This window comes from Dreissena polymorpha, chromosome 3 (assembly GCF_020536995.1).
Source record: "Dreissena polymorpha isolate Duluth1 chromosome 3, UMN_Dpol_1.0, whole genome shotgun sequence".
Lineage (NCBI taxonomy): Eukaryota > Metazoa > Mollusca > Bivalvia > Myida > Dreissenidae > Dreissena > Dreissena polymorpha.
In genome coordinates, this window is record NC_068357.1 from 17,234,906 (window position 1) to 17,260,655 (window position 25,750).

General features: G+C 37.9%; 1 protein-coding gene across 1 annotated transcript in view; it reads right to left on the reverse strand.

Annotated features, from left to right (window-relative positions):
* Nucleotides 1–490: 490 nt before the first annotated feature.
* Nucleotides 491–25,750, reverse strand: part of LOC127873116 (neuroendocrine convertase 2-like) — a 48,212-nt gene continuing 22,952 nt past the window's right edge. Inside the window, exons 3-14 of the mRNA XM_052416764.1 lie at nucleotides 25,329–25,514; nucleotides 22,748–22,856; nucleotides 21,454–21,491; nucleotides 21,171–21,247; nucleotides 20,332–20,420; nucleotides 9,876–10,051; nucleotides 7,201–7,416; nucleotides 6,046–6,146; nucleotides 3,787–4,020; nucleotides 2,094–2,258; nucleotides 1,034–1,253; nucleotides 491–757 (exon numbers count right to left, since the gene is read on the reverse strand). Coding sequence (XP_052272724.1) covers nucleotides 686–757; nucleotides 1,034–1,253; nucleotides 2,094–2,258; nucleotides 3,787–4,020; nucleotides 6,046–6,146; nucleotides 7,201–7,416; nucleotides 9,876–10,051; nucleotides 20,332–20,420; nucleotides 21,171–21,247; nucleotides 21,454–21,491; nucleotides 22,748–22,856; nucleotides 25,329–25,514 — 1,683 coding nt within the window. The 3' untranslated portion in view covers nucleotides 491–685. The remainder of the gene's footprint in view (nucleotides 758–1,033; nucleotides 1,254–2,093; nucleotides 2,259–3,786; nucleotides 4,021–6,045; nucleotides 6,147–7,200; nucleotides 7,417–9,875; nucleotides 10,052–20,331; nucleotides 20,421–21,170; nucleotides 21,248–21,453; nucleotides 21,492–22,747; nucleotides 22,857–25,328; nucleotides 25,515–25,750) is intronic.

Here is a 25,750-nt window from a genome sequence, read left to right on the forward strand (position 1 = left end):
TGTAACGCTGTAATGTACAGTATGTGTGTTAACAATATTTAGGTAATTATTTATTTAACACAATATCAATCGGTAAGAGTCGCAAAATATACGTAAGGTACATCAATTGTCAATTTTGTTTTAATTAATCAAATTGGTTCATCTAAATATAAAGTTAATTTCTACATGCGTTTGGCTTTAGGTCCTCCTCCCCCCCCCAATTGTAATAAATAAATTGTATTGTCTCTCCGTTGAATTGATTTGCTATTAACGACACAGACACCTATATCATGATAGATTAAAAAACACACACACATATTTAATATGTGCGTTTCAAATCGAGAATAGTCCGTACCGATTTTCCCGGACCCGACATCTTTCGCGTTTATTCTTGCCCTTAACAATGTATTCAATCGACTTTTGGTCCTACCCTTTTTCAAATTAGTTGTATTCCTATGTATATTTTGTAGTTTTGTGATTATTTTGGAAATAAAATATGTTTAAACCAATCGACTCTTTATGTTTTAATACCTTATATTAATACCTTATCATTCGAGACTCAGTAAATGTAAATTGTTATAATACTTAACATTAACATGCATTCAAGCTTCAAGTTCAAAATGAAAATAAGTCCGGCACATTTTCCGGAAACGCCAGAGCGTCAGTCGCCAAGCGTTTGTAGCTCGCCGGCTCCGTCCGGAAGCCGCTACTCCTTCTGTGCCGCCTCGTGCATCCGCTTGACTTTGAACAGTTTCACCTGGCTCTGCTCGTCCGCCTCCTACAATAATAAAATAAAATAAAATGGCGATTATAAGAATGAAAATCCTGCTTCTTCTCCTGCTGATGATGACGAGGATGATTATTATTATTATTATGACAAGAAAAAAACAGCAACCTACCAGGTTAATTTTGTTTAACAGTGACTTATTTCTGTTAACACAGCAACCGCAAGTTTTGTCTGACGAAAAAAATGAGACAAACAGATAAAAAAAATATGCAAAAAGATTGATACATCCTCACGCAGTTAAATATGCATATAGACAATGAAACGTACCTGGTGATTGTAAGGCGGGTCGCGAGTTCCGTGTAGCACGAGCGTCCACTCCCGGAACACGCCCTCGTCGTAGGCGTTGTTCTTGCCGGGCACGTTCTCCACGCGCAGCGTCCACGTGCCACTCGGCGCCTCCGCCCACGTATGTGTCGTCATGAAGGGCCAGCGCGTGAAGCCGTTCTTGTGCTCGTCATCGTTTGGTCTCTGGCTCAGGATCATGGAGCTGCAGACGAACACACTCATCAGATGTTATGTGTGACAGTTTGAGCGACATCTTTTTACCCTCGCTCTAGGAAAAGTGGGCTTAATTTATAAGGGAAAATTGTCATCCCAGTTTAGCTTGTGCAATCCGCACTGGCTAATCAGGGGCGACACTTTTCGCTTAGACTGGATAGGCATTTGAAAGAGAATTCCTTTAAACGAAACATTCCATAAAAGCAGAAAGAGTCGTCCCTGACTAACCTGTGTGAACTTCACAGGCTAAGCTGGGACGACAATTTACGCACATGCATTAAGTCCTGTTTTCCCAGAGCGCGGCTCATTTATTCCGCAAATCATGTTCATATATATAAAACACTGTTCACAATGTATAATATGAGATCTTGTCATTCCATTCTCACACACTTGTTATTTTAAATTAATAGGGCCTTGGTGATTTTATCCTTTTTTATGCAATTTAATCAAAGTATCTAAGTCGACCGCATTTCCTGTTTTTGCAATTATTTCTCTGTAATGAGAAAGTATTGTGTCGTAAATGTCACTTTAAAACGGAAAGGAAATTTAGGTTCGTATCATAATCGAAAACTTTGATAACTAGTCAATACGGCAACAATTTACTGTATCGGTTAAGAACAATCGTTTATTGTTTGATATTAAACGCCACTAAAAAAACAAAAACACAACGAAAACGTGACAATGCGATGACGAAAACGATATTCAATGACAGAACGACGATGAAATGCGATATAATTGCGATGCCAAGTTATCGCGTTTTTTATTATCGCACTGTTAAAATGAGAGTTGTTAACAGTGTGACCGAATTATTTCTGTTTTAACCGCTTACGTGGTGTTCATGGGTGACGTCAGGTGGATGACAATGTTGCCACGGTAACTTGACCTGACGGTGACGAACGCCTGCAGATGTTCCAGGAAGTTCACCTCGTTCTTCGTACCCTTGCATGCGTCCGTGTCGATCGTCAGTGTTATGGGCTCGTTCGTCCCAAAAGACCTGGGTATAACAATGAAAGGAACGAAATAATATTGAGGATCAGTTTTGGTGAGTAGAATTAGTCTATTCTTCATTCTATGGAAAAAAAAACGGTCTGGTGATTGCGGGACCTGGTATTTAGTGTATGGTCAAACTGCCGCCTGTGATTCGTTTATACGATATTATATTGTTATCACATGACCACCTTGTTAAAAATTACGCCATGATAAGTGTGTGCATGTTGGCAAGACGTCATTTCCGGTAATGCAATGTATCAATGTATCTATTGTATTGTCGACAGATCGACCAGACTGTGTTCATGACGGAACGACGTCATTTCCGGTAATGCAATATCACAATATTGAAGTGTTTATCACTATTGTGTCTATCATGTTGTCGACAGATCGACCAAACTTGCCGACAAATGCGTCATCAATGGTCAATGCCTTGTAATAGTTCCTAAACATGTTATGCATTATGTGCCGGTAATTGTAAGAGATTCATGTGAGCCGGCGTTATGATTGGGAATCAATACACACCGTTATTTAAGCGGCAATCAATCTGTTTCTGCCAACATTTGATTAAACTTGGAATAAATGTATTATGATCTATTCAAACATGAAACGCCCCGTTCTCCATTAACAACGAACAAATCTACCATTGCAATAATACTTATCTTATAAACAGCTCGAGAACAATCCCGATGACCCACAGGAGTTTTCTATTTTGGGTTTTGTTCAAGGAATGTGCCGCCAACTTAACGACAAGTTTGCTTTATTTAGAATATGAGCCTATCTTTTAGCTGCTAACTGTGTGGTTTGAAAGGTCGGAAAAAGCTATTGTAGTATTGACAGGCCAGCGTTTATATCGTATAAATGTTCTTACATGTGCATCCCTCCTGAGTTTAACCCATTTATGTCTAGTGGACTCTCCCATCCTTCTTTATAAATTTTATCAATTTATTTCCAAAGTTATGGATGTCTAGAACATGTATTTCTTTATTTATAATATTTCTTACAGAAATTCCTTTAAGCAAACAGCACAGACCCTGATGAGACGCCGCATCATGCGGCGTCTTATCTTGGTCTATGCTTTTTTTTCTAAGGCCTTTTTTCTAGACGCTATGCATAAATGGGTTAACATGCGTATGCAATTCCATTGTCCAATCTTACGACCAATAGATGTATTTTTGTTAAATATATGTGACAAACTCAATCATGTTGTCTTGTTTTTTTTATATAAGTGAAACCAATTAGAATAAAAAATGTTGAGTATACATGGGCCTCGTTCTGGGAAAACTGGCCTTATGCAAGTGCGTAAAGTGTCTTCCCAGATAAGCCAGTGCAGGCCAAACAGGTTAATCGAGGACGAAGCTTTCCGCCTATACTGGATTTAAGCTTAAAAGAGACTTTCTTTAAATAAAAAAATCCATGCACGCGGAAAGTCTCGTCCCTGACTAGCATGTGCAGACTGATCTGGGACGACACTTTACGCACTTGCACTAAGCCCTGTTTTACTATAGCGAGCCTCACATTATTTGAATACTCACATTTTCTGTACCACAGACCCGGCGGTGCAGTGGAAGCGTTCCGGGAGCGGCTTCCAGTGCTTGGCCATGTACACCATGGCGCCGGCGTCCAGCACGCCGTAGCCGAACAGGTGGTTGAACTCGAGACCCGCCCCGTTGTACTGCCAGAAGTGCTTTAGGTAGGGGTCGAACAGTCGGTTCCGCTTGGAGGTCAGGACGGTCAGGTGCTGCATGTCGCGCCAAGTCAGGTTCGTGCTGCCCATGGGATAATATAGTTTTTTAAGACACTTAAAATAAAATGGTTTAATTACATTTTGGTAATGTTTTCCACTATAAGACCTTAAATGATATTTTTTAGTGGACATAATAGAAAAAGATCATAATTAGCGCCCTACACACATTTTAGCGGCCATTCTCTTTTGGGCCCCCGCTAATTTTCATCACTGTAAAGTGTAAACGTTTTCATCATCCAAGACGAGTGTTATTTCTTTTACCAACGATTTGGTCAGAAAACAGAGAATATCATTTTGTTATTAACCCATGTATGCCTAGTGGACTCTACCATTCTTTTAAATTGGATCAATTTATTTCCTAAATTAGGGATGTCTAGTATATTTATTTCTATATTTAGAATGTTTCGCACAGAAATTCCTTTAAGCAAACAGCGCAGACCTTTATGAGACGCCGCATCATGCGGCGTCTCATCTGGGTCTACGCTGTTTGCCAATGCCTGTTTTAGACGCTATGCATAAATGGGTTAATGGGGGTATTCTTGGAATTCATTTAGCTCTTGCAAGATGGGCAAGCAGCGCCAGTGGGGGAGCTAGCGCATGTTAAACAAGTGAACGTTGTGATTTTGAAATTGATAGCACCGAAGTGATATTTATCTGATAATTATATGCATGGTCAATGACATAATTTTCATGGAGTGTTCACAACCATTTATCAATAAAATCAATATCGTTGATAAAATACCTTTTATCGTAATAATAACTTTCATTGATAAATTCTATTCATCGATAAAGCTTTGTTCGTAAGGTTGCATTTGGTTAGAATTTAATTTTCTGCAGAACCATCACAAGCAAACTACTTTATTTAATTGTCATGTCCGTGTAAAAATTGAGTAGTATTTACGTAGTTAAACTTTTTACAAGTGCTCCAAATGTCTAGCTCGAAAGTCTATTGTCAGGAAATTGCATGTTGTAGTTCTACTGCAATAAAACAAACTTTCTCAGCGAAATAAAAGAAATCGTTGATATTATTTTCGTTCAAGAGAAATAACCTGTAATTATAAATCATAAAGAATCAAATACTCGGAAGCGCTTGCTCATTAAACCAACATATAATCATATGCTATATTAACATTTCACTTCTACTTAGTCTTAACCGAGTAACGTTATAATTAAGGGAAAACATCCAATACAATTTTGATTCCAATAAAAACAAGCATTTTCTTGTCAATAGTTTGTTCAAGCCTATTATCATCTTTTTAAAGTAAAATAAAAGATGTAGCGCCTGTAGATGTTTCCTTTTTTTCTAAGACATTGTTACTAGTTTCAAATATACACAAATTCCGTTATAGTGAAACAGTAAGCGAGTAAAATATGGCGTGATTTCTTAATGATCATTATTTGTATCTAAGACATTTTATTTTAGTTGTACCAAACCCTCTCATATCATTTCAAAAGTCAATTCCCATAATATTGTTATGATAAATTATAATGCGTAGTGTGCTTGTAATCAATCGATTTCCATCCCCTTAGGTACGGAAACTTACATAGTCTAACAACGAATTTTCAACCATTTTATGCGTATATGTCAGTAACAGATTCATATTGCCGAGTTTATATAAGACCACATTATTAAAAAATAAAAAAAAATAATGATAATTATAATAATAATAATAATAATAATAGAAGAAGAAGAAGAAGAAGAATAACAACAGTAATAATAACAATAATAATAATAGTAATTATTATTATATTAATAATAATATAATTATTAATACTTTAATATTTTTTCTTCGTTATTTTCTTTCTAAAATATAGACTTAATATAAAACGGCAGTTTTTATAGAAATTTGGACTAAATTTAATAAAATTCGAAAATGTAAAAAACCTATCATCTTTCAAGAACTGGACGAATTTAACTTGTGAACGCAATGGCTACCTTTAACGCGCAGAGAGGTAAACCCTGCGTGAAGTTATAAACCCAACCTCAACGGCAGAAAGAACAACCGCATTAACAACCACAACAACAATAGCAATACTCAATTAGTACTTGGCCTCAAGGGCGAGGGCGAAAATCCCGGCAGCCTCGGGCGCGGCGGCGGAGGTCCCAGAGTGGGTGGTGGTGCAGTTGTTGTAGAGGTCAGTGGTTGCCTAGATACAAAAGCGGAGTCATAAGGATGTGTGTTGCGTAAGGCAGTTCGGTAGGAAGTTCTATACATGACATTGATGATATGAGTCGTGTTCTGAGAAAACTTGGCATAATGCATGTGCGTAAAGTGTCATCCCAGATTAGCCTGTGCAGTCCGCACAGGCTAATCAGGGACGACACTTTCCGATTTTATGACATTTTTCGTTTACATGAAGTCTCTTCTTAGCAAAAATCCAATTAAGGCGGAAAGTGTCGTCCCCGATTAGCCTGTACGGACTGCACAGGCTCATCTGGGACGACATTTTACGCACATGCATTATGCCCAGTTTTCTCAGAACAAGGCTCATATATATACTAGTATATATGCGTTCATACGAGCTACATGTAACTTCCTTTAATTATTTAGACTACAGTGCTCGAAAGCAGTTTCGGTTTATTGACGTTTGATATTTAACACATGGTATTTTGAGTTTCCGCTGTTCATAATTCAAGTTAAATTCTTATCTGACCAATAACAAGATTTTCATCATAAATAATATTAGCGAAATTTCCTGAATTACGAATGATTAAAATTAGAACATACATATTTTCTATAGGGTAAATGAATACGGAAAAAATCACTGCAAAAACTCCATTAACTAACTATAAGATTCACCACTATTAAGTACAGAATATATTTGCTATCTGAGGGAAAGCATCCGTTCCCCTATAACCGCAAGCTATTAATCGGCGGTGGCAGTGACCGGACTTAATTATAGGGAAATATCTAGAATCAGAAAAGATACAGCGTGCTTATTAAAGAAGAAGATTGGAAAGCCGGACCGGTCTTCTTACAGATTCTAAGAATCTTGTAAATTTAAAGAATTTCAATGTCTAACAATTTTTTAAAATGTTGCGACTTTATTTTCTTTGCGCTATTGACATTTTGAAAAAGATACGTTGGAAATTAAACCATTTTCACACATTTTGTGTTGACAAATCAAAAGGGGTAGCAGGGGGGATAAAAAAGGAGCGTAGCCATCTGCTATGTCGCTTTCGATTATTCCCTACACTCACCACGCCAGCGTCCCTCAGGGTGCTCTTGCCGTTGCTGAATGTGGAGGCAAGCGTGGAGGAGCAGGATTCGTCATATCCGGCGGTTTGGCCGTCGTTGGTGGCCGAGTTGATCGAAATGGTCCACATGGAGGCCGCATAGCCGTCGCAGTTGCAGTCGTCCTCTTGGCCGCCGTCTCCGCTCGCCCACACGTAGATGTTTCCCTTCCCGTTGCGGCCCTGTGAGTAGCAAAGTATTAGTTAACCCATTTATGCCTAGTGGACTCTTCCATCCATCTAAATTGAATCAATGTATTTCCAAAATTAGGGATGTCTTGTATATTTATTTCTATATTAAGAAGATTTCTTACAGAAATTCCTTTAAGCAAACAGCGCAGACCTTGATGTGACGCCGCATCATGCTGGGTCTACGCTGTTTGCCAAGGCCTTTTTTCTAGACACTAGGCATAAATGGTTTAATGCGTAACGCGTAAAGTGTCGTGCCAAATTAGCCTGTGCAGTCCACAAAGTCTAATCACAATCGACACTTTCCACATACTAGTAGACTGGACTTTGGTTTCTTTCTTTAAACGAAAAAAGCTACTTTCTTTAAACGAAAAATACCAAAAAAAGTGGAAAGCGTCGTTCCTGATTTGCCCCTGCGGACTTCACAGGCTAATCTCGGAAGACACTTTACGCACATGCATTAAACCCCTTTTTCCCAGAGCGATGTTCATTTCATAATAAGCACATTATTATCTGTAAGACCCTACTAAAGGTCGAGGCGGCGTAGTAGGTATGGTATCCGCATAGCGATCAATATGTCAGGGGTTTGATTCCAACTCGTATGAGCTTTCTCGATATCCCTTTAAAAACACCGAGCACTGCTTGTATCCAGGAAATTTATTGAAGATTGTTCATTAAGCCTAAGCTTTTCTGTAAAACCAAGCGCAAATAAGTATGTAAACAACTAAAAATATGCCCTACTTAATCGCCGATTTAATGGAGATGGCAAATAATAATAAAAATAATAATAATACAGGGACCTTAATATCATTCTTTCGTTTCAAAGTTAACATCTTTAAATGGAGTTCAGTTCTTATAGGGTACACATTTGCATGGGAAGATCTAAAGGAGGTCCCCACTTTGAGGATCGAACCCATGACCTCCAGGTCACTGGGCCGCCACCATATCCACTACGGACCACAATGCCTATCCTTAATTAAAAGGTACATTAACTTTTTCGTTTTTATACATGTGCCGTGTAATAAACGCACTGAATGATCTTAACAAGGCCTACGTTAACATGTCTTTTAACAATTACAATCCTTAAAAAATAAATATGACGCAGCAGTGTGTATATAGAGAATAATAGGTTACTGCTCTATCGGTATGTAATTTATCAGAAGAGGTTTAGAATAAAAGGACGTCGAGGCTTGCAGAGCCGTTATTCAATCTGATAAAACAATATACAACGCATTAAAGGGACCGTCAGCCACGAATGAAGAAAACAGAAAAGTTCTAAAATTCCGTGTTTTTTTTGTGCAGTTATTAATTTATATTGATTTAAATATCACGACTGGTATATTACATTACTTGAAAAAATTTCATATTTTCAAACTAATAATTGGAAAAAAACAGTATTTTAGAACTTTTCTTTTTTCGTCATTCGTGGTTGACGGTCCCTTTATATGCTCATATCTCATTAACCAAATTTCACCTTGCACAATATGGACTTAGGCATATCAGTTGGAAATGATTGAGGATTGAATCTGCTGAGTTATCATATTTCTTGCATGAAAGAACGCCAATATCGATGTAGCTAATAGCTTGACGTGTCCTTCAGTTAAAAAGGTCAAACAATAGTCTTAATCCAAATGAAAATATGGTCCTGCAGATTGTCTTAGCAACACGTGCGTCATATTCTGTCAGTTTCAATAATGAGATATCTATCGACTGTCAACTGCAATAACATCAACTAGCGTGACCGATGCTTGAATATGACGGGTTTTAGCGAATAGCGTTATGGGAGTAAGAATCACATAATCTGAATATGGCGCTATCCGATATTCTACTCGTTTCCCATAAATGAATTACGGATCTTCGTGAAGAAATTGATACGCCTGCGTGTTCTAACAAGAGAAATATTATCTGTCTTCTTGTTCGAAGTTTCACATTTATTGGCCAATTTCACGGATGATAAATACAACAAAACGAAGTCCGGAAATGTCAGAAGAAAGTTATCTAGGCAAAATCGCAAAACACCGGTATCCAATCAAGGGAAATAGAAATGTGTAGGCATATTATATTCGGATATTTTACAAAGAATATTCATAACAATAGTTTTCATATCAAGTTATGAATCAATTTATTTATTTATTTATTTTTAACAAAAACGTAACTGGCGCATTTCGGGATCGCCTATTTCTTAATTCTGCTAGTTTGCAATGAAAAAAACAACACGGAAAAAGAAGGGTTTGGACTAATTCGGAATAATCGTAAACATCAACCAATTAGAACGCAGCCGATTCCAATTCCTTTACAAGAATGCGTCAAATTCAGTTTGTCTTACGTAATTAAGTAGAACGTCTCAAAACACTGCAATAGTAAACCTATATCAATGCCTGAAAGCAGAAGATTGGGGATATTAAGACCAGAGCGATAAAGGGAAGTTCCGAAGTGCGCGTGCGCATGCTCACCTCGTTGACGCCCTTGACGATGGCCCTCATGGTGAGGTTGCGCGGGCCGTCGACAGTCTTGCCGTCGTCGGTGGGTCCCCAGGAGGCGCTGTATATATCGATGTGGTTCGGCATGTGGCCCATGGCGTTAGCTTCGATCAAGTCGGTCATGAACGGCTGATCCAGCATCCGTAGGCCTGCGCGATATGGGAAACATATTCGGTATTGATCAATATACAGAAAGAGTAAATAAATCTACGTTATTTGTATTGCAATTTGCAACTATTGTAAAATCATAATTATTCGCGGGGCATTAACCCATTTAAGCCTAGTGGACTCTCCCATCCTTCTAAATTGGATCAATTTATTTCCAAAGTTAGGGATGTCTAGTATATGTATTTCTATATTTAGAATATTTCTTACAGAAATTCCTTTAAGCAAACGCCTCATCATGGTCTACGTTGTTTACCAATGCCTTTTTTCTAGACGCTAGGCATAAATGGGTTAATGACAAAACAACAACAACAACAAAAACACGAAATTTACGCTGACGAATATAACTGATTTTACAGTAATACGAACCGCAGACATTTTAAATATAGAACACGCGCGTAGATATAGGATTTAAGATAAAAGTAAAACAAATTGCAATAAAGTTGAATGCAAAATAAAAACATAATCTATTTATTTGAGTTTACACATTTAAAAGTAAGTTAATTTTGCTTATGTAGGCCCCGTTTGTTCATAGGTTCGGGCATAATAATTTACCCCCACGAATAGTTAAGTTATTAATGAATAACGAATAAATAAGTTCAATCAGTTGTGTTTCTTAACGAGTTTTACCCGCAATACATAAACAGTCGTGATAATTACCCCCGCCCCCCATATACAAGTAAACACAAAATAAATATTTATAAATATTTAAATCATGTGTTTTTAATTATACACTTGAATACTTGCAACAACAAAAAGGCCTTTGTTTCTAAATTATTTCTGTTTATTAATCAAATAATAAAATAGATTTAAAACGTAATAAAAATGGTCTCGAATGCATTTTTTCAGAAATTACATATGAGTCGCGCTCTGTGAAAAGGGGGTTTAATGCATGTGCGCAAAGTGTCGTCCCAGATTAGCCAGTGCAGTCCGCACAGGCTAATCAGGGACGACACTTTCCGCCTAAACTTCATTTTTGCTAAGAAGTGACTTTCTTTAAACGAAAAATATCATCACAGCGGAAAGTGTCGTTCCTGATTAGCCTGTGCGGACTGCACAGGCTAATCTGGGACGACACTTTACGCACACGCATTAAACCCCTTTTTTACAGAGCACGGCTCATATGGTTGTCGGTAAGGTTTGGCGATGTTATCCAATTGAAATGAGCCGCGGTATGGTCAAACCGCGCTTTAATTGAGTTCAATGCAGAAATAATTTCACGTGAACAAATATACATAAAACACATAGGATTTTAAGACTGTTTCTGTTTTGCTGAGAATGCTGTATTTTTATGTCTTTTATATTCGACAAGACGCTAAGAAAAAATTAATGTCGAAGTAGGCAGCTAAGATGGCTCTCTGAGCGGGGATAAACATGGATCTATAGAGTACGTACGAATGTTAATGGACGCCGAATAATTAGTCAATTACTGAAGAAGCGGACTATTCGCGAAATAAAGCGATAATAGTTTCAATAGGGGAAATATCGGACTGTAAATGGTATCGGCAGGTTAATTAACCGTTTCAACTGAACTTTAAATATTTTATGTGCACTGTACTGTTGTATGTATTGCCATTTATCATACCACCGCATTGCTATCTGCCTGATATAACGTTGCCTGATATATATTTTTTATATCATGGTCAACAGGAAGTTCATATATCCGTCAATGTTAGTAGTTACGTGGGATTTGCAATAAAGTCAACAGTTTCTATCAACATGAATCAGGTTCAACAAAACAAACAATTTGATACCAAGAATGTACATATTTTATTCTAGTTTAAAGTCAAAAATCACAAAAACGTTTATATTTTAAAAATCACATCAGCCCGCACTGCAGAAGTTAAATGACGTCATCAATGGGGCAATTAATCTTAAATATCGATATAGTCATTGCACTCTCAAGTGTTGCACAGAAAGTCAAGACAAATGATAACCGTATGCTAATCCTCAACTATTTAAACAAACGATTTAACACGCTTATGTCATTATTGACACCATCATCAAAATGTCAGTTTCAATACACATCTCCAAAATGGCGTCTCCAAACTAATCGGTGAAATGTGTTGTTTGATTAAATTTGTCGCTGCAGTCCATTCCTGATCTCCAATTCAAGACGTTTATAAATAAAGCGGTTGTACGTTCTTGGTATCAAATTGTTTGTTTTGTTGAACCTGATTCATGTTGATAGAAATTGTTGACTTTATTGAAAATCCCACGGAACTCCAAACATTGACTGATACAAGAACTTCCTGTTGACCATGATATAAACAAATATATCAGACAACGTTATATCAGGCAGATATCAATGCGGTGGTATGATAAATTACAAAACGATGGGACAGTAACCTGTTATTCTCTATGTATTGTTTAGGCCTTTTGGTCATTTGCCGTAAATTAATTTGTCAGCGGATGGTAACAAGAATCTCCTGAAAAAGTGTATGAATAATAATTTAATTACAGTATTCCCATATGATAACAATAACAATAAACTTAACAATATTATAACGGCTTCCGTGCCATGTCTATGTTTCACAGCAAACGGTCTGTAAGTCAGTTTTTAACACTTGTATGTACATGACTTATGAATGCAAAGTTGATATCGCCTTTGTATTACCCATCAAGGACATCGAAGTGTTTTACAAGACTGTCTATATGTTTATATTAAACCTACATAAGTAGGATCAACACGTCCTTGTGGAGGTTTTAAATAAGAACACAACAGAATCGATTAAGAAACAGATCGCGTAAGTGCAGAAATGTTAACGAGAGAAGAATGTGTAAAAAAAATAGTTTTAAACCACCAGGGCGATGAGAAAAAATATCAAATGCACCGTAATGAATCTACTGAAGATAGTAAAGACCCATCTAAACACTCAATGGCATAAAAGGCATAGGGACAAACGCTACGTTGTGAAATAATTTCCTGTGACGGAAGTATCTCAGACAACTTGGAACAAAAACATTGACTTTTAAAAAGGGTTTCTTTCTTGGTGCAGCTGGTGGATTATTATGTTTTTATATCAGAAGAGACGCCATTTAAATCGCTATGGCGACGCAGATAGCTTAGATGGCTTCATGAGCGAGGATTAACATGACTTTGGGGAATATTTATGGACGCGAAGAAATAAGTTAATTACTTCAGGAGCTAGTCAATAGCGCAAATATTGAACTGCAAATAATTTCAGTCGATTCTTACTAGCCTGATAATTAAAACAATCGCATATCTTTGAAGAATATAAAGTGGAATAACTGATATACGAAACAGGCGGAAAATGGTTAAGTGATATACGGAATTTCGTGAAAGAGAGAAATGAAAAAAGCACTACCGGTATACGTTATTTTTTTGTAAGACAACACATGTGTTGCGAAACATATGCAAATATACCACTTTTGTACTGAATGTAGTCAAATTTTGTAATTTTGCTTTTAATATATGCAGTGTAATAACTCATACATGACACTTATGTAATTGCGTGAATTTAATCGGCGCTACTTTATTACACTACAATATTGCTGATGCCGAAATGTTCCAGAAAGTGCAACATAAAACGTGCAAAACATGTAGCGTGCAAAACATACTCGCTATGAGCCCTTTTAAAATAACCAGGTTTAAAATATAGAAGATATTCAATAAAAGTTAAAAAAAATCAAATGCACTTTGAGAAATAATTTTGAGAGATAATTCCATGTGACAAACGATATATAAACAACACACATGATTTTAAAGCGGCACTGCACGATTTTGTCAAATATTTATGAATTTATATAATATGTGTAAAAAACTTATTATACATATATTTCAATATAAATTAAAATAAAAGTTAAAAAGAAAATGTGTCGAAAAAATGCGAAATAAGCCAGATATTTAATTCTGGAATCGAAAATGTCTGTACAGTCGAATTCGCCAGCATGTATAGCATGCATGTACGATGTGAATCTAAATTTAGTTGTACGTATCATTTTAATTCATACGACACACGAATACTAACTCCGATCCTAATAAAAAGACGAATGCTTCGGTTATTGTTGGAAAATATGTACGAAATATCTTCGTCACAATCGGCTCGGGGCACTAATTTGTCTTTGCTGCAATTTAAGAAATTATTACAATTTAACACATATAAAAATCGTGCAGTCCCGCTTTAAGATTTGTTTCTGTTTAGCTGAGGATACTGCATGTTTATGTCTTTTATATGTGACAAGAAGCCATGAAAAACGTTATTTCGAAGCAGGCAGCTAAGATCGCTCTCCAAACGGGGATAAACGTGATTCTATAGAGATCGTCAGAATATTAATGAACGCTGAAGGATTTGTCAATCCGGTTTTATTGAATTTTTCTTTTAACTGAGGGTTTTTCTTAGAGAAAATCTAGTTTAGGTGGAAAGTGTCGTCCCTGATTTACCTAGACAGAATGCAAAGGCTAATCTGGGATGACACTTAATGCACATGCGTTAAGCCCCGTTTTAAGCGAGACTCAATAATTTCATTGGCGACATTGCGTGATTGTGGTACTTCAACCATTTGTATAACGTGCAAGTCAGTTCCATGGTGTCATTTTGCCTTCTTACTTTAAATCCCAAAACCGATTAAGTCAAGTTTACTTATTTGCCGTTTCAAGTGAGTGAATAAATCCCAATAAACGCGAGCTTTTTGTCAACAACTATGGTTGTTACTGGTTGAGTCGTGGGTTCTGTTTGATTCGTGGGTATAGAAATCGCCTGAAATCTCGCGATAGAATGTTCGCACATGATGCAGTTCGTTACGGAAAAATGTTTTGACACGGTCACCATTTTTTTCCGATCAAAAATTCGTCAAAAACAAGTAAATAGTGTAATTCATCATAACTTGATAGGTCGGTATGAAATATTTCCTCATTTATGTATTGTTCATATAGCGTTTCAAAGGAACACAAAATCGTTTATTTAGAAGTATTTACCATGCTACATCGTCTGTTGACATTTTTTCACAAGAAATTAACCTGTCCTGCAAGGTCAGTTTAAAGGCTATTTATAGTATGCAAATCTTGAAATTCTGGCAGCCAATCAGAACCCACGAATTAACCGAAAGCTTATTTTCATGATGGTAGTTTGACACTATCAACACAGTCGATTATTTTGATGATAAAAGACGATAAACATTTGGAAAAAAGCAACAAATCTTAAAGAAGAAAGGTTAATTATTACTTTCATAATGATTCATGGTCATATATTTTTAAAATATTTGAGATGCAACATCTTTATTAAAATTACCCACGACTTAACCGGCATATAGCATACACAATTAAACAAGAGCACCGCATAACGGGTGCCACGCTCGGCTACGAGTGCAGTTTTGAATAAATGAAAGCTTGTCAGATCTTTTTTAAAGGTCACAGTGACCTTGACCTTTGACATAGTGACCCGAAAATGGGTGTGGCGTGTAGAACTCATCAAGGTACATCTACAAATGAAGTTTCAAAGTTGTAGGTGAAAGCAATTTGACTTTAGAGCCAATGTTCAAAACCTTAACAAAATGTTAATGTTTTAGCACGACGCGGACGGCGGACGTCGGACGGCGGACGACACGACGAGCTGGCTATGACAATACCTCGGGTTAAAAAATCACGATGTAACATGTTTAAGGAAAATATTGTCGTGCCATTCTTTAATAAGCAAACGGCGGATTTAATCATTTCAGATCTGAATTCATAACATGAACATAGTGACAGCAATATATCATAAAACGTTTATTGTTTTCTCGGGAACGTGCAGAAACTGCATAATTATTTTGAGTCGGCAAGCTTTTCGTAAGTTTCTTGTTTGGTTCATCCATTATTTTCGTACTTAAAATGCAACGGTCATCGAACTGAAAGTTGCCATTATATTAATTATTCATCATAGGCAAAAACCTGTGAGAATTATATGCGGCACATTTCTCGTTTTCGGAATATCAAAGACGGCTGTGATGACGGGTCGTTAACAATTTGTCATTTACATAATTTTCGAGTTTGCTTCATGAAGTTCTCTCGCCCTGGTATTTGGAATTCCCGAATCAATTTACCAAATTGCTTGAAGCATGAACGTGTGCATTAATCGTGTAACGTTTGGTATATATGTATGAGTATTATATGAGTCGTGTTCTGAGAAAACTGTGCATACTGTATGTGCGTAAAGTGTCGTCCCAGATAAGCATGTGCAGTCCGCACAGGCTAATCAGGGACGACACTTTCCGTTTTTATGATATTTTCTGTTTAAAGGAAGTCTCTTCTTAGCAAAAATCTAGTTTAGGCGGAAAGTGTCGTCCCAGACTGCGGACTGCACAGGCTAATATGGGACGACACTTTGCGCACATGCAGTATGCCCAGTTTTCTCAGAACGCGACTCATATATGAACATAGTTAAGGAGCCCATACACCAAGCACGTTCTTAGACAGTTCGACCACGATCTTAAGAAAATGCAGAACGGGATGTGAACTTGCTTGAACGTGTAGTTTTGGTCAGAAACAAATCTACAATATGATTGAATGACGTTCATTCACAGTTCGCGCAACGTGCATCTCGTTCATATCCCGTCCTATCCCGTTGCCAGTCCGTCTTTATCCAGTTCAAATCGGGTCAATTTTCCCATTGTCCCCGTTGGAATACCATTTCCAGTCAGACCGAGCCCGTCCTCAGCCAGTTCGATCACGTTCGTACGCAGTTCTTCTTTATTCGTTGTGCAGTGGTAACTCGTTCAAAGGCAGTTCTCACTCCGTCCTTCTACGTTCGTAGTACGTTAATGACGTAGTTGCAACCACGTTCTGCACTGTGATAATAAAACCGACTACGTTCCTGCCAGTTCTCAATTATGTTTCACGGTTTGAGCCGACCAGACGTACATTTGTAATGCCTCCAAGAAATAATTCCGCCAAATTTGCAGTGCGGCTAAGGCTGCCGCAATTAAACAAAAAACACAAATCAATATCTCAACTAAAAAACGTCAAGAAAATGCAAAAGGTTTTGAAAATCCTGAATCTGCCTATACTAAAAAAAATAAAAAGGGGCGCGTTGTGTCTCCGGTAGCTTCAATTGGTGGATCTGCGTCCAGGTCGGGTAGTCAAATATCGGACGAAGATGAAGCATCTAGCCATCAACCAAAAAAGAAGAAAGCCAAAACCTACACAAATTTCAAACATCGTACATGGGTCCCGTCTTTGGAGGTTTTCTGGTGGCAACATGTTTCCCATCCAGAGCTCCACATGCATGTGGAACATTCCATTGCGTCTTGAACTCCTCGGCAACGCGTTCCAATAGTAACTATCAACAGGACAATCAATAACGTCATGTTTCAGCTCCATCTTCCTAGAGCATCGCACACTTCCCCCACTTCTAAGCCTATTGTGGTTCTGGCTACCCGGACATCATATTGAAGGGTGGCATAGCTATCTCCTGTTGCAAGATGACGGAGAGTGATAGCGAGCTTCATTCCTGGTTCCAAAGCCTTTCTGTAATTGGTGTCTTTTTTCTCTATTAGTGGGGTGATGCGTTCCGAAAGCTCGTCAAACATTGGCGGGATGATTCTCAAGAAGTTGGTAAATGACTCTTGGTCGTCCAAGCGGAGCTCTTCCATCAGCTGATGATAATGACCTACGTCTATTCTTATCTCTGGTTTTAACCAATTTCTCAACCAACAAGTTCTGTGTCGTCTCCGCCTTCTTTCTCAGCCCAACAAAACATATTGCTGCTCTGCTTCTAACATAAATTGCACGAAGCAAACATTAAACAAATTATCAGCTCCAAGATTGTCCATGTTTCAACTTAATATCACAAATTATGAATTTTGAGACAACGACCTCTGTTTATATGCACATTGTCTGAACGTATTGTATTTACGGTTTGGACGTTGTAACAACTGCATTGAACGAGTACAACGTACTTGGAACCTACTGCCAACTCCTTAAACCGAGTACAACCTTACTGAGAACTTATAGAACGTGTTGCAAGCGTTGTAAGAACTTATCTTTAGTTTCTTAATTTCGGTCCGATCGCACTACGTTCTGGGAAGTTCCTAACCCGACCTTAGGACGACCTATCCGTTCTTAGTACGTCCATTTCGTTTCCAGTACGTTGTTACTATGTTTAATTGTAGAACGGGATGATCGGAAGAAAATTTTGAGTAGGCTCAAAGTTCTGAAACACCTCTCCCGTTCCACCCCGTTCCAGGCCGTCCATCAAGTTCGAAGACAGTTCGTAACACGTTGCTACTACGATCACTCCGTTCTCACACAGTTCAGGCCCGTTTAGTCATATTTTTCAGGACGATCTTCGAACGGAGTCGGTGTATCGGGGGTAAGAGGCGAAAACTGGACTTAATGCTTGTGTGTAAAGTTTCGCCCCATATAAGCCTGTGAAGTCCACACAAGTGACGTTTTCCGGCGTTATTTTATTTTTTGTTTTAAGGAAGTCTCTTCGTAAATGTAGCGGACTGCACGTGATAATCTGGACGATACTTAACGCTCTTACATTAACCCATGTATGCCTAGCGTCTATAAAATATGCATTGGCAAACAGCGTAAACCCAGATGAGACGCCGCATGAGATGTTTGGTGTATCTGACACAAATGTATGTTTCGAAATTGGTGCCGTTATATATCAAAATAAATGCATGCGGCTACTGTTTAATCTCATCAGTTTGATAAATCAATCAATGAGTCCTAGTAAATTGATAAAACATACATACAACTAGGGTGAGACTTTGGTAAAATATATTAAAATATGCCCATATAACCACATTAACAATTGACGAAAGTTTCTATAAAGGTTCAAAAAGCAAATTTTGCAAACGCGTTCTGAAAATAGGTTGAAATAAATCATAAACAATCAGCATAGACACATTTAGTGAACGTAAAAAAGGAATATAAAACCTATTTCTTATTTGCTAAATAACACACATTGCGTGATGAAGTGTCGCCACTAATGTGCCATTCATATAACATCCCATAGTTTTTTAGTGCAGTGAGAATTTAAAAATCAATTCGTAGAATTGCTAGATCAATAAACGCCTGGATTACTGTACATCGCGTTGGTGTTATCCATGACAACACATTTTCTGTTAATTTTATCGAATGCTAATTCCCCATTCGAGGGAGGTGTTCAATTTTATAAAGCAAGGGATAAGCTCAAGAATAAAGAATTCATAAGAATAAAGGTTAACGTCCCTATAAAAATATCCTTACATGAAAAGACCAATTAGCGTATGTCCATTTGAACAACATCTAATGTTAAAATAAGATGCTACATTTCGTTATTTTAACACATTTATGCCTAGCGTCTAGAAAAAAAGCCATGGCAAACAGCGTAGACCCGTCTGCGCTGTTTGCTTAAAGGATTTTCTCTAAGAAATATTCTAAATGTAGGAATACATATACTAGACACCCCTTATTTTGGAAATAAATTGATCCAATTTAGAAGGATGGAAGAGTCCACTAGGTATAAATGGGTTAAACACTTCTTTTTAAGTCATTGTTTCATGGTAAGTTCTGACAACCCACACGATTAGTTTCAACGGTTGCTGACGCATTCTTTCAATCAATCTAATATTTTTGTAAAAACAAATTTGTATAATCAAATGAAATCTATATCACCATAAACAAATCACATTAATGCTATGATTCATTTTATTTTTCTTCTTCACCCATTACGACACTGTCGTTCTGTCCCATTTACCATTCTTTCTTGAAAACAGGATTTTTTTCTTCTTTATGCTTTGTGATTGTCTGTTGTTATGAAAGAATGAAATAACCATCATCATCATCATCATCATCATTATTATTATTATTATTATTAATTATTATTATAATTATTTTTTATAAGTATTACTATTATTATTATAGTTATGTTGCTTTTGTAATTATTTTAAGGCTGATTGCAGTATGCTAGAAATAGTTGAGTGATATTTACATATACTGTGTTTTTGAGACCACATTGTGAAAAAGAAATGTTATTTCTTAATGTGTTATCTTTGTGAAAAAAAGTTATTATTATTATTATTATTATTATTATTATTATTACTATTATTATAAAATCAAACTTAGCTTTCGTCACATTTAAGATGTAAACAAATTGAAATGGCGTCATTGTCAACGGTTTGAATAAAATTCACTATTTGCAGACTTATCGTAATCTGGGGAGTTATCAAATTATAGGTAAACCTATGTCTAAACGAAGAATTACACGTGCTTTTATAGTTATGCAACTAATAAGGGAAATAATTCGAAACGCCACATTGTCGTCTGGTGTCTCACCTGCTACTTTGGAGTCGTAAGCCACGCCTACACCGCAGACGTTATTGTCACGTGCTGCGGCTATTTCTCCGGCACAGCGGGTGCCGTGACTGAAATAATTCAAATGACGAAAATATCGATAACTATCTAGCTACTAAGTATATGATGATATTTTTTCTAGAAAGTTACATCAACGAAACACGTAAACACTAAGCGTTTTCGGCGCGAACAATACTTAAACCGTCTAGCGTGTAGCACTTTAGTTCACCCTTCTGATATGTTTATATGATGATTATATTATCATGACAAAATATGTAAAAAGTCAATGATCCCCGCTCTATGAAAACGGGGATTGTGCGTAAAGTGTCGTCCCAGATTAGCCTATGCAGTCCACACAGGCTTATCATGGAAGATACTTCCCTTTAAAAAAAGATATTTCCGTCAAACAAAGTCTCTTCTAAACGAAAATTGAGTCTAGGCGGAATATGCCCTTCCTGATTAGCCTTCGCGGACTGCACAGGTTAATCCGGGACGACACTTGAGGAACATGCATTAAGACCCGTTTTCAAGATTGAGACTTAAACGACAATTGGGAACATTTGATATAATTTTCTTAAAAGCTTTTATTCGGAACTCAATTGAAACTGTATTTTTGCGTTATATTTCATGTGGTACAATCAAATTGACCTAAATATATTATCACTCATATTACGATGCCCTCGAATCTTGTGTCGATATGCGAATATTTATGTTGCAGACGTGTATATAATGGTAAAAGGTTGTTTGTACCTAGTTACTACGCAAAATTCCACACAAGGTCTTTTATTAATTGCGTTTGCATTAATTCCTAGTTCACGTACCTGTTAAACCACGTGTCGGTGTATCTTGGGTACGGGAAATGGTCGTTACTGCTAAAATCGTAGCTGGCTTCAGCGTTCTGCAAACAACAACAACAACAGCTAAGTAAATTACACAACGTTTAAGGGTTAAATACGTATCTAACTGGTAAAGGGTTGAATACATATCTAAGTAGTAAAGGGTTAAACAAGTTCAGGATCGTGACAAACAGAAATATGGTTCGTGAAATACTAGTATATAAACTTCGTGTGCAATAAGATAAGTCATGATGCATGTTATACTTACATAGTTATTTTTCAAGTCTTCGTGGAGATAATCAATACCTGAAAAGAACAGAAATAACATATGAGTCGTGTTCTGAGAAAACTGGGCATAATGCATGTGCGTAAAGTGTCGTCCCAGATTAGCATGTGCAGTCCGCACAGGCTAACCAGGGACGACACTTTCCGCTTTTATTGTAATTTTAGCTCAAGGAAGTCCCTCCTTACCGAAAATCAAGTTTATGCGGAAAGTGTCGTCCTTGATGAGCCTGTGCGGACTACACAGGCTAATCTGGGATGACACTTTACGCACATGCATTTAGCCCAGCTTTCTCAGAACAAGGCTCATATATAAAATGTTGCATGTAATGCAAAATCATGGTCATTAATGGGACATTCATTTACGTTTACTTTGTGGGTTGACATATATCCATGAATTTAACACAAACGTATCCAAAAATGACCGATGCAACTTCCTTATTTTTTCCCGAAATTAAAAATCCACGAATTTACGTGTCTTTACAAACGTGTTTTTTTTTTGGAAAAACAACAACAACACTATATTTCATATCGACGAATATAAGTGAATATATTTATTTCGAACATTTTATTGATACTGGAATTAGCATATATGTTATAGTCTTCACCATAATATTCAAAATATTTTTACAATTATTTTTATAGTTTTAATTACAATATTTATTTGTGATTGAGAGATACACCCGTGTGACTACTTTGAGGCCTACACCTTGGGTAAATAATTGGGCCGTGCTCTGTAAAAAGGGGCTTAAATGCATGTGCGTGAAGTGTCGTCACAGATTAGCCTGTGCAGTCCGCTTGTATGATATTTTCTGTTTAAAGAAAGTATCTTCTTTGCAAAAATCCATTTTAGGCGTAAAGTATTGTCCCTGATAAGCCTGAGCTATATTTTAGTTCATTACAAACTTTTCATTTTCAGATGACAATTTAGATGAAATGGTCATTTCTAAGATGTCGATTGGATTTTCCCTCTCACGAACTATTTTAGTTATTTTTTCCGTGCACGTTGTTTATATATGACCTCATTAACCCTTTAAATGAGTTGCCGTATTTTTTTTTGCCATTTAAAGACAAATACAGTAAATAGTTCCCAAAGAGACCCTAACAAACCGTTTCACTTAAATATGACTAAATTATAGGCTTCATTAGAAGAAACCCGTTTGAATATGACAAACCCAACGTAGGATAGATCATCTAGTCGAACACGATATTGAAATGCCATCCCCACCCCGCCACCCAACCCTTATGGAAATCAACTGTTTCCGTCAAGATATACGAACCGTCGTCCATAATGGCGGTGGTGACGCCCTTTCCGGTGAATCCCATCTCCCACGCCGCTTCCACGTTGAGATCAAGACCGGGTATGCCGCCAGACTGGCCGCGGTTTTTCTGCGGAAAAAAACGGAAAGCTATACTGCGTCGTTCATACGGTCGCTTAGTCAACATTTACGGGTGAACAGTATGTGTGTATGTGTGTGTGTGTGTGGGGGGGGGGGGGGGGTGCGTGCGTGTGCGGATGTGTATTTTGAAGTTAATGAGGTCTTTCCTTGCCTGAAGTTGCATACGGTGAGGACATGGAAAGTGAATATAACTGAGGTTTTGTACTGTAGCTGGAAAACGATTACCCGGAAGATCGCCATCAGTCCGGTATATCGACCAACACCGAACTCACAATCGCCGGAAGCAGGGATTGAACCAGGGTCGCCTAGGTGAAAACCGCTTGTTTCAACCACCGGGTAAACTGCATATGGCATTTTTGTTCCGCCACATTCGCTTCACAATACAATGATATCTAATTAAAACATTACATTCATGATGCTGACCTAAATGCCGTTTGTCTTTCATCATTAGTACCAATGATGGGACCCACTTGTTTTCTCTGCCGTGTCGAGTGTTTTGTGCTGTGTTAAACTGGCAATCATTCAGTTGCCATATAACGAGCCTTGTGCTGAAGAAGATATCTCTTCTGCTCGTGAAGCTGATGTTGTACATTGTTTTGATATGTTCACGTAACTAAACATTTATGGTTGAACGCATCTTGTTTGACCTGCATTTCAATTCGTTTTTTCTAACTCTACATATACAGACGAAATAATCAGATTGTTGCTCACATGTGAAAAAGTCTGTTTAATATTTTACCGAAAGTCCACCCTTTAACGATCTAATGCAATAAGCACAACATTGCCTGACATCACATTTGGGAAGTTTGACACGGAAATGCACCACCGACACGTTGAGAAATTGAACATTTACTATTTACCGAATGTAAAGTGGTCATAATGTTGTCGGAGCATCCTTTTTACGAGAAGCGATAGTGTTCAATGCAATAATGTTGAACAAGACAACATTTGTTTAGGGACTTAAACCACGTTTGCAGCCACTCTTTTAGCACAAAAAGAGATTTATGGACCTGTCTCAATACAAATCAATCTCTTGTCATTATTTTCGCGGATGGTTTTACGTACTTCAAACCTTGAATCACCAACTTCACAATGAAGGGAGAACGTTTGTATTTTCTGAGAATAGTAGCATGAATATAAAGATGTACTGTACACTATTTGCCTGTCAAAATTATAACAAGAGAATTAACAAGGCTATTGTCAAGCAATATGGTCCCCTACCGGCTCCACCATTGTCAGAAATTCCACCATTTTCAGATTTTGTTTGGTTACCATAGCAACCACAATATTTGACGTAGGAACAAAATGAAATGACGTGCATAATGTCCATATTGCCATCTATCCATGTTGCAAGTTTCATGAAAAAATATTAAAAACTTTTAAAGTTATCGCAGGATCCAGAAAAGTGTGACAGACAAACAGACAGACAGACAGACAGACAGACAGACAGACAGACAGACAGACAGACAGACAGACAGACAGACAGACAGACAGACAGACAGACAGACAGACAGACAGACAGACAGACAGACAGACAGACAGACAGACAGACAGACAGACAGACAGACAGGCAGGCAGGCAGGCAGGCAGGCAGGCAGGCAGGCAGACAGACGACCGGACGGACGGACGGACGGACGGACGGACGGACGGACGGACGGACGGACGGACGGACGGACGGACGGACGGACGGACGGACGGACGGACGGACGGACGGACGGACGGACGGACGGACGGACGGACGGGCGGGCGGGCGGGCGGGCGGGCGGGCGGGCGGGCGGGCGGGCGGGCGGACGGACGGACGGACGGACAGACAGACAGACAGACATAATAAAGGATGCCTAATTAATATACGGATTCGAAAAGAATCATTAAAAAGGATAACATTTACCATTGATTGATTTTCGTATGAAAACCATATATTTAAAGATATGACTTCGGCGTAGAATGTGTGATTATAAGTAGCAATGTTGATTGTATGTATTACTATGGTGACAATATGATACCGAGATACATAACACTGGGAGTTGGCATGTCTATTTTAGTTAGAGGTATGGTTCTGGCACTGTAAATCACTCAAATGATTATACGAAATACAAACGGATTGTTTGAAGCCACGGACAAATGCTATCTTGCAACTGTCATTTGAATTTTGCTATAGCAATCCCGTAATTTGGACTGAGAAAACGGGGCTTAATGCTTGTGCGTAAAGTGTCATCCCAGATTAGCCTGTACATTCCGCACAGGCTAATCAGGGACGACACTTTCCGCTTTTACGGTATTTTTCGTTTAAAGTAAGTCTCTTTCTACACGAAAATCCAGTTAAGGCGGGAAGGGTCGTCCCTGATTAGCCTGTGCGGACTGCACAGGCTAATCTTGGATGACATTTAACGCACATGCATTAAGCCCAGTTTTCTCAGAACGCGACTCAATTCATTCAGCGATGGGTAAGATTGAGGCTTACCAAAAACCATTCCTTGCCGAAAAGTGGATCAGTCGGGTCTTTCGTGATGACGACGTCTTTTTCGTCCTTGAGTAACTCGGCTATATCCGGGTTCTTCAGCCGCAGATCTGATAATGGTACCCCCGCAAGAGGTCGGTAGCCTCGTTTGGAACGAACAAAACCTGTTTGCTGAACTGCGCGTTTTACCTGGGAATGTACACGTGTAAAATATGGGGCAAGAGTTTCACTCAGGACATTCTTGTTATGCAGAAAACCAAAATTAGCTTATTTTTCCGCGTGCATTTGCCTTGCATAAATTTGATGCAATTGTTACCTTTCAAGGAACGTCAGGAGCAGTAAATCTCAAGATAAATGGTGTTCACATGTTTTTTTCAAATGTTTTGGCATTTATTTCAATATTACAATGATGTATGTGTCTATAT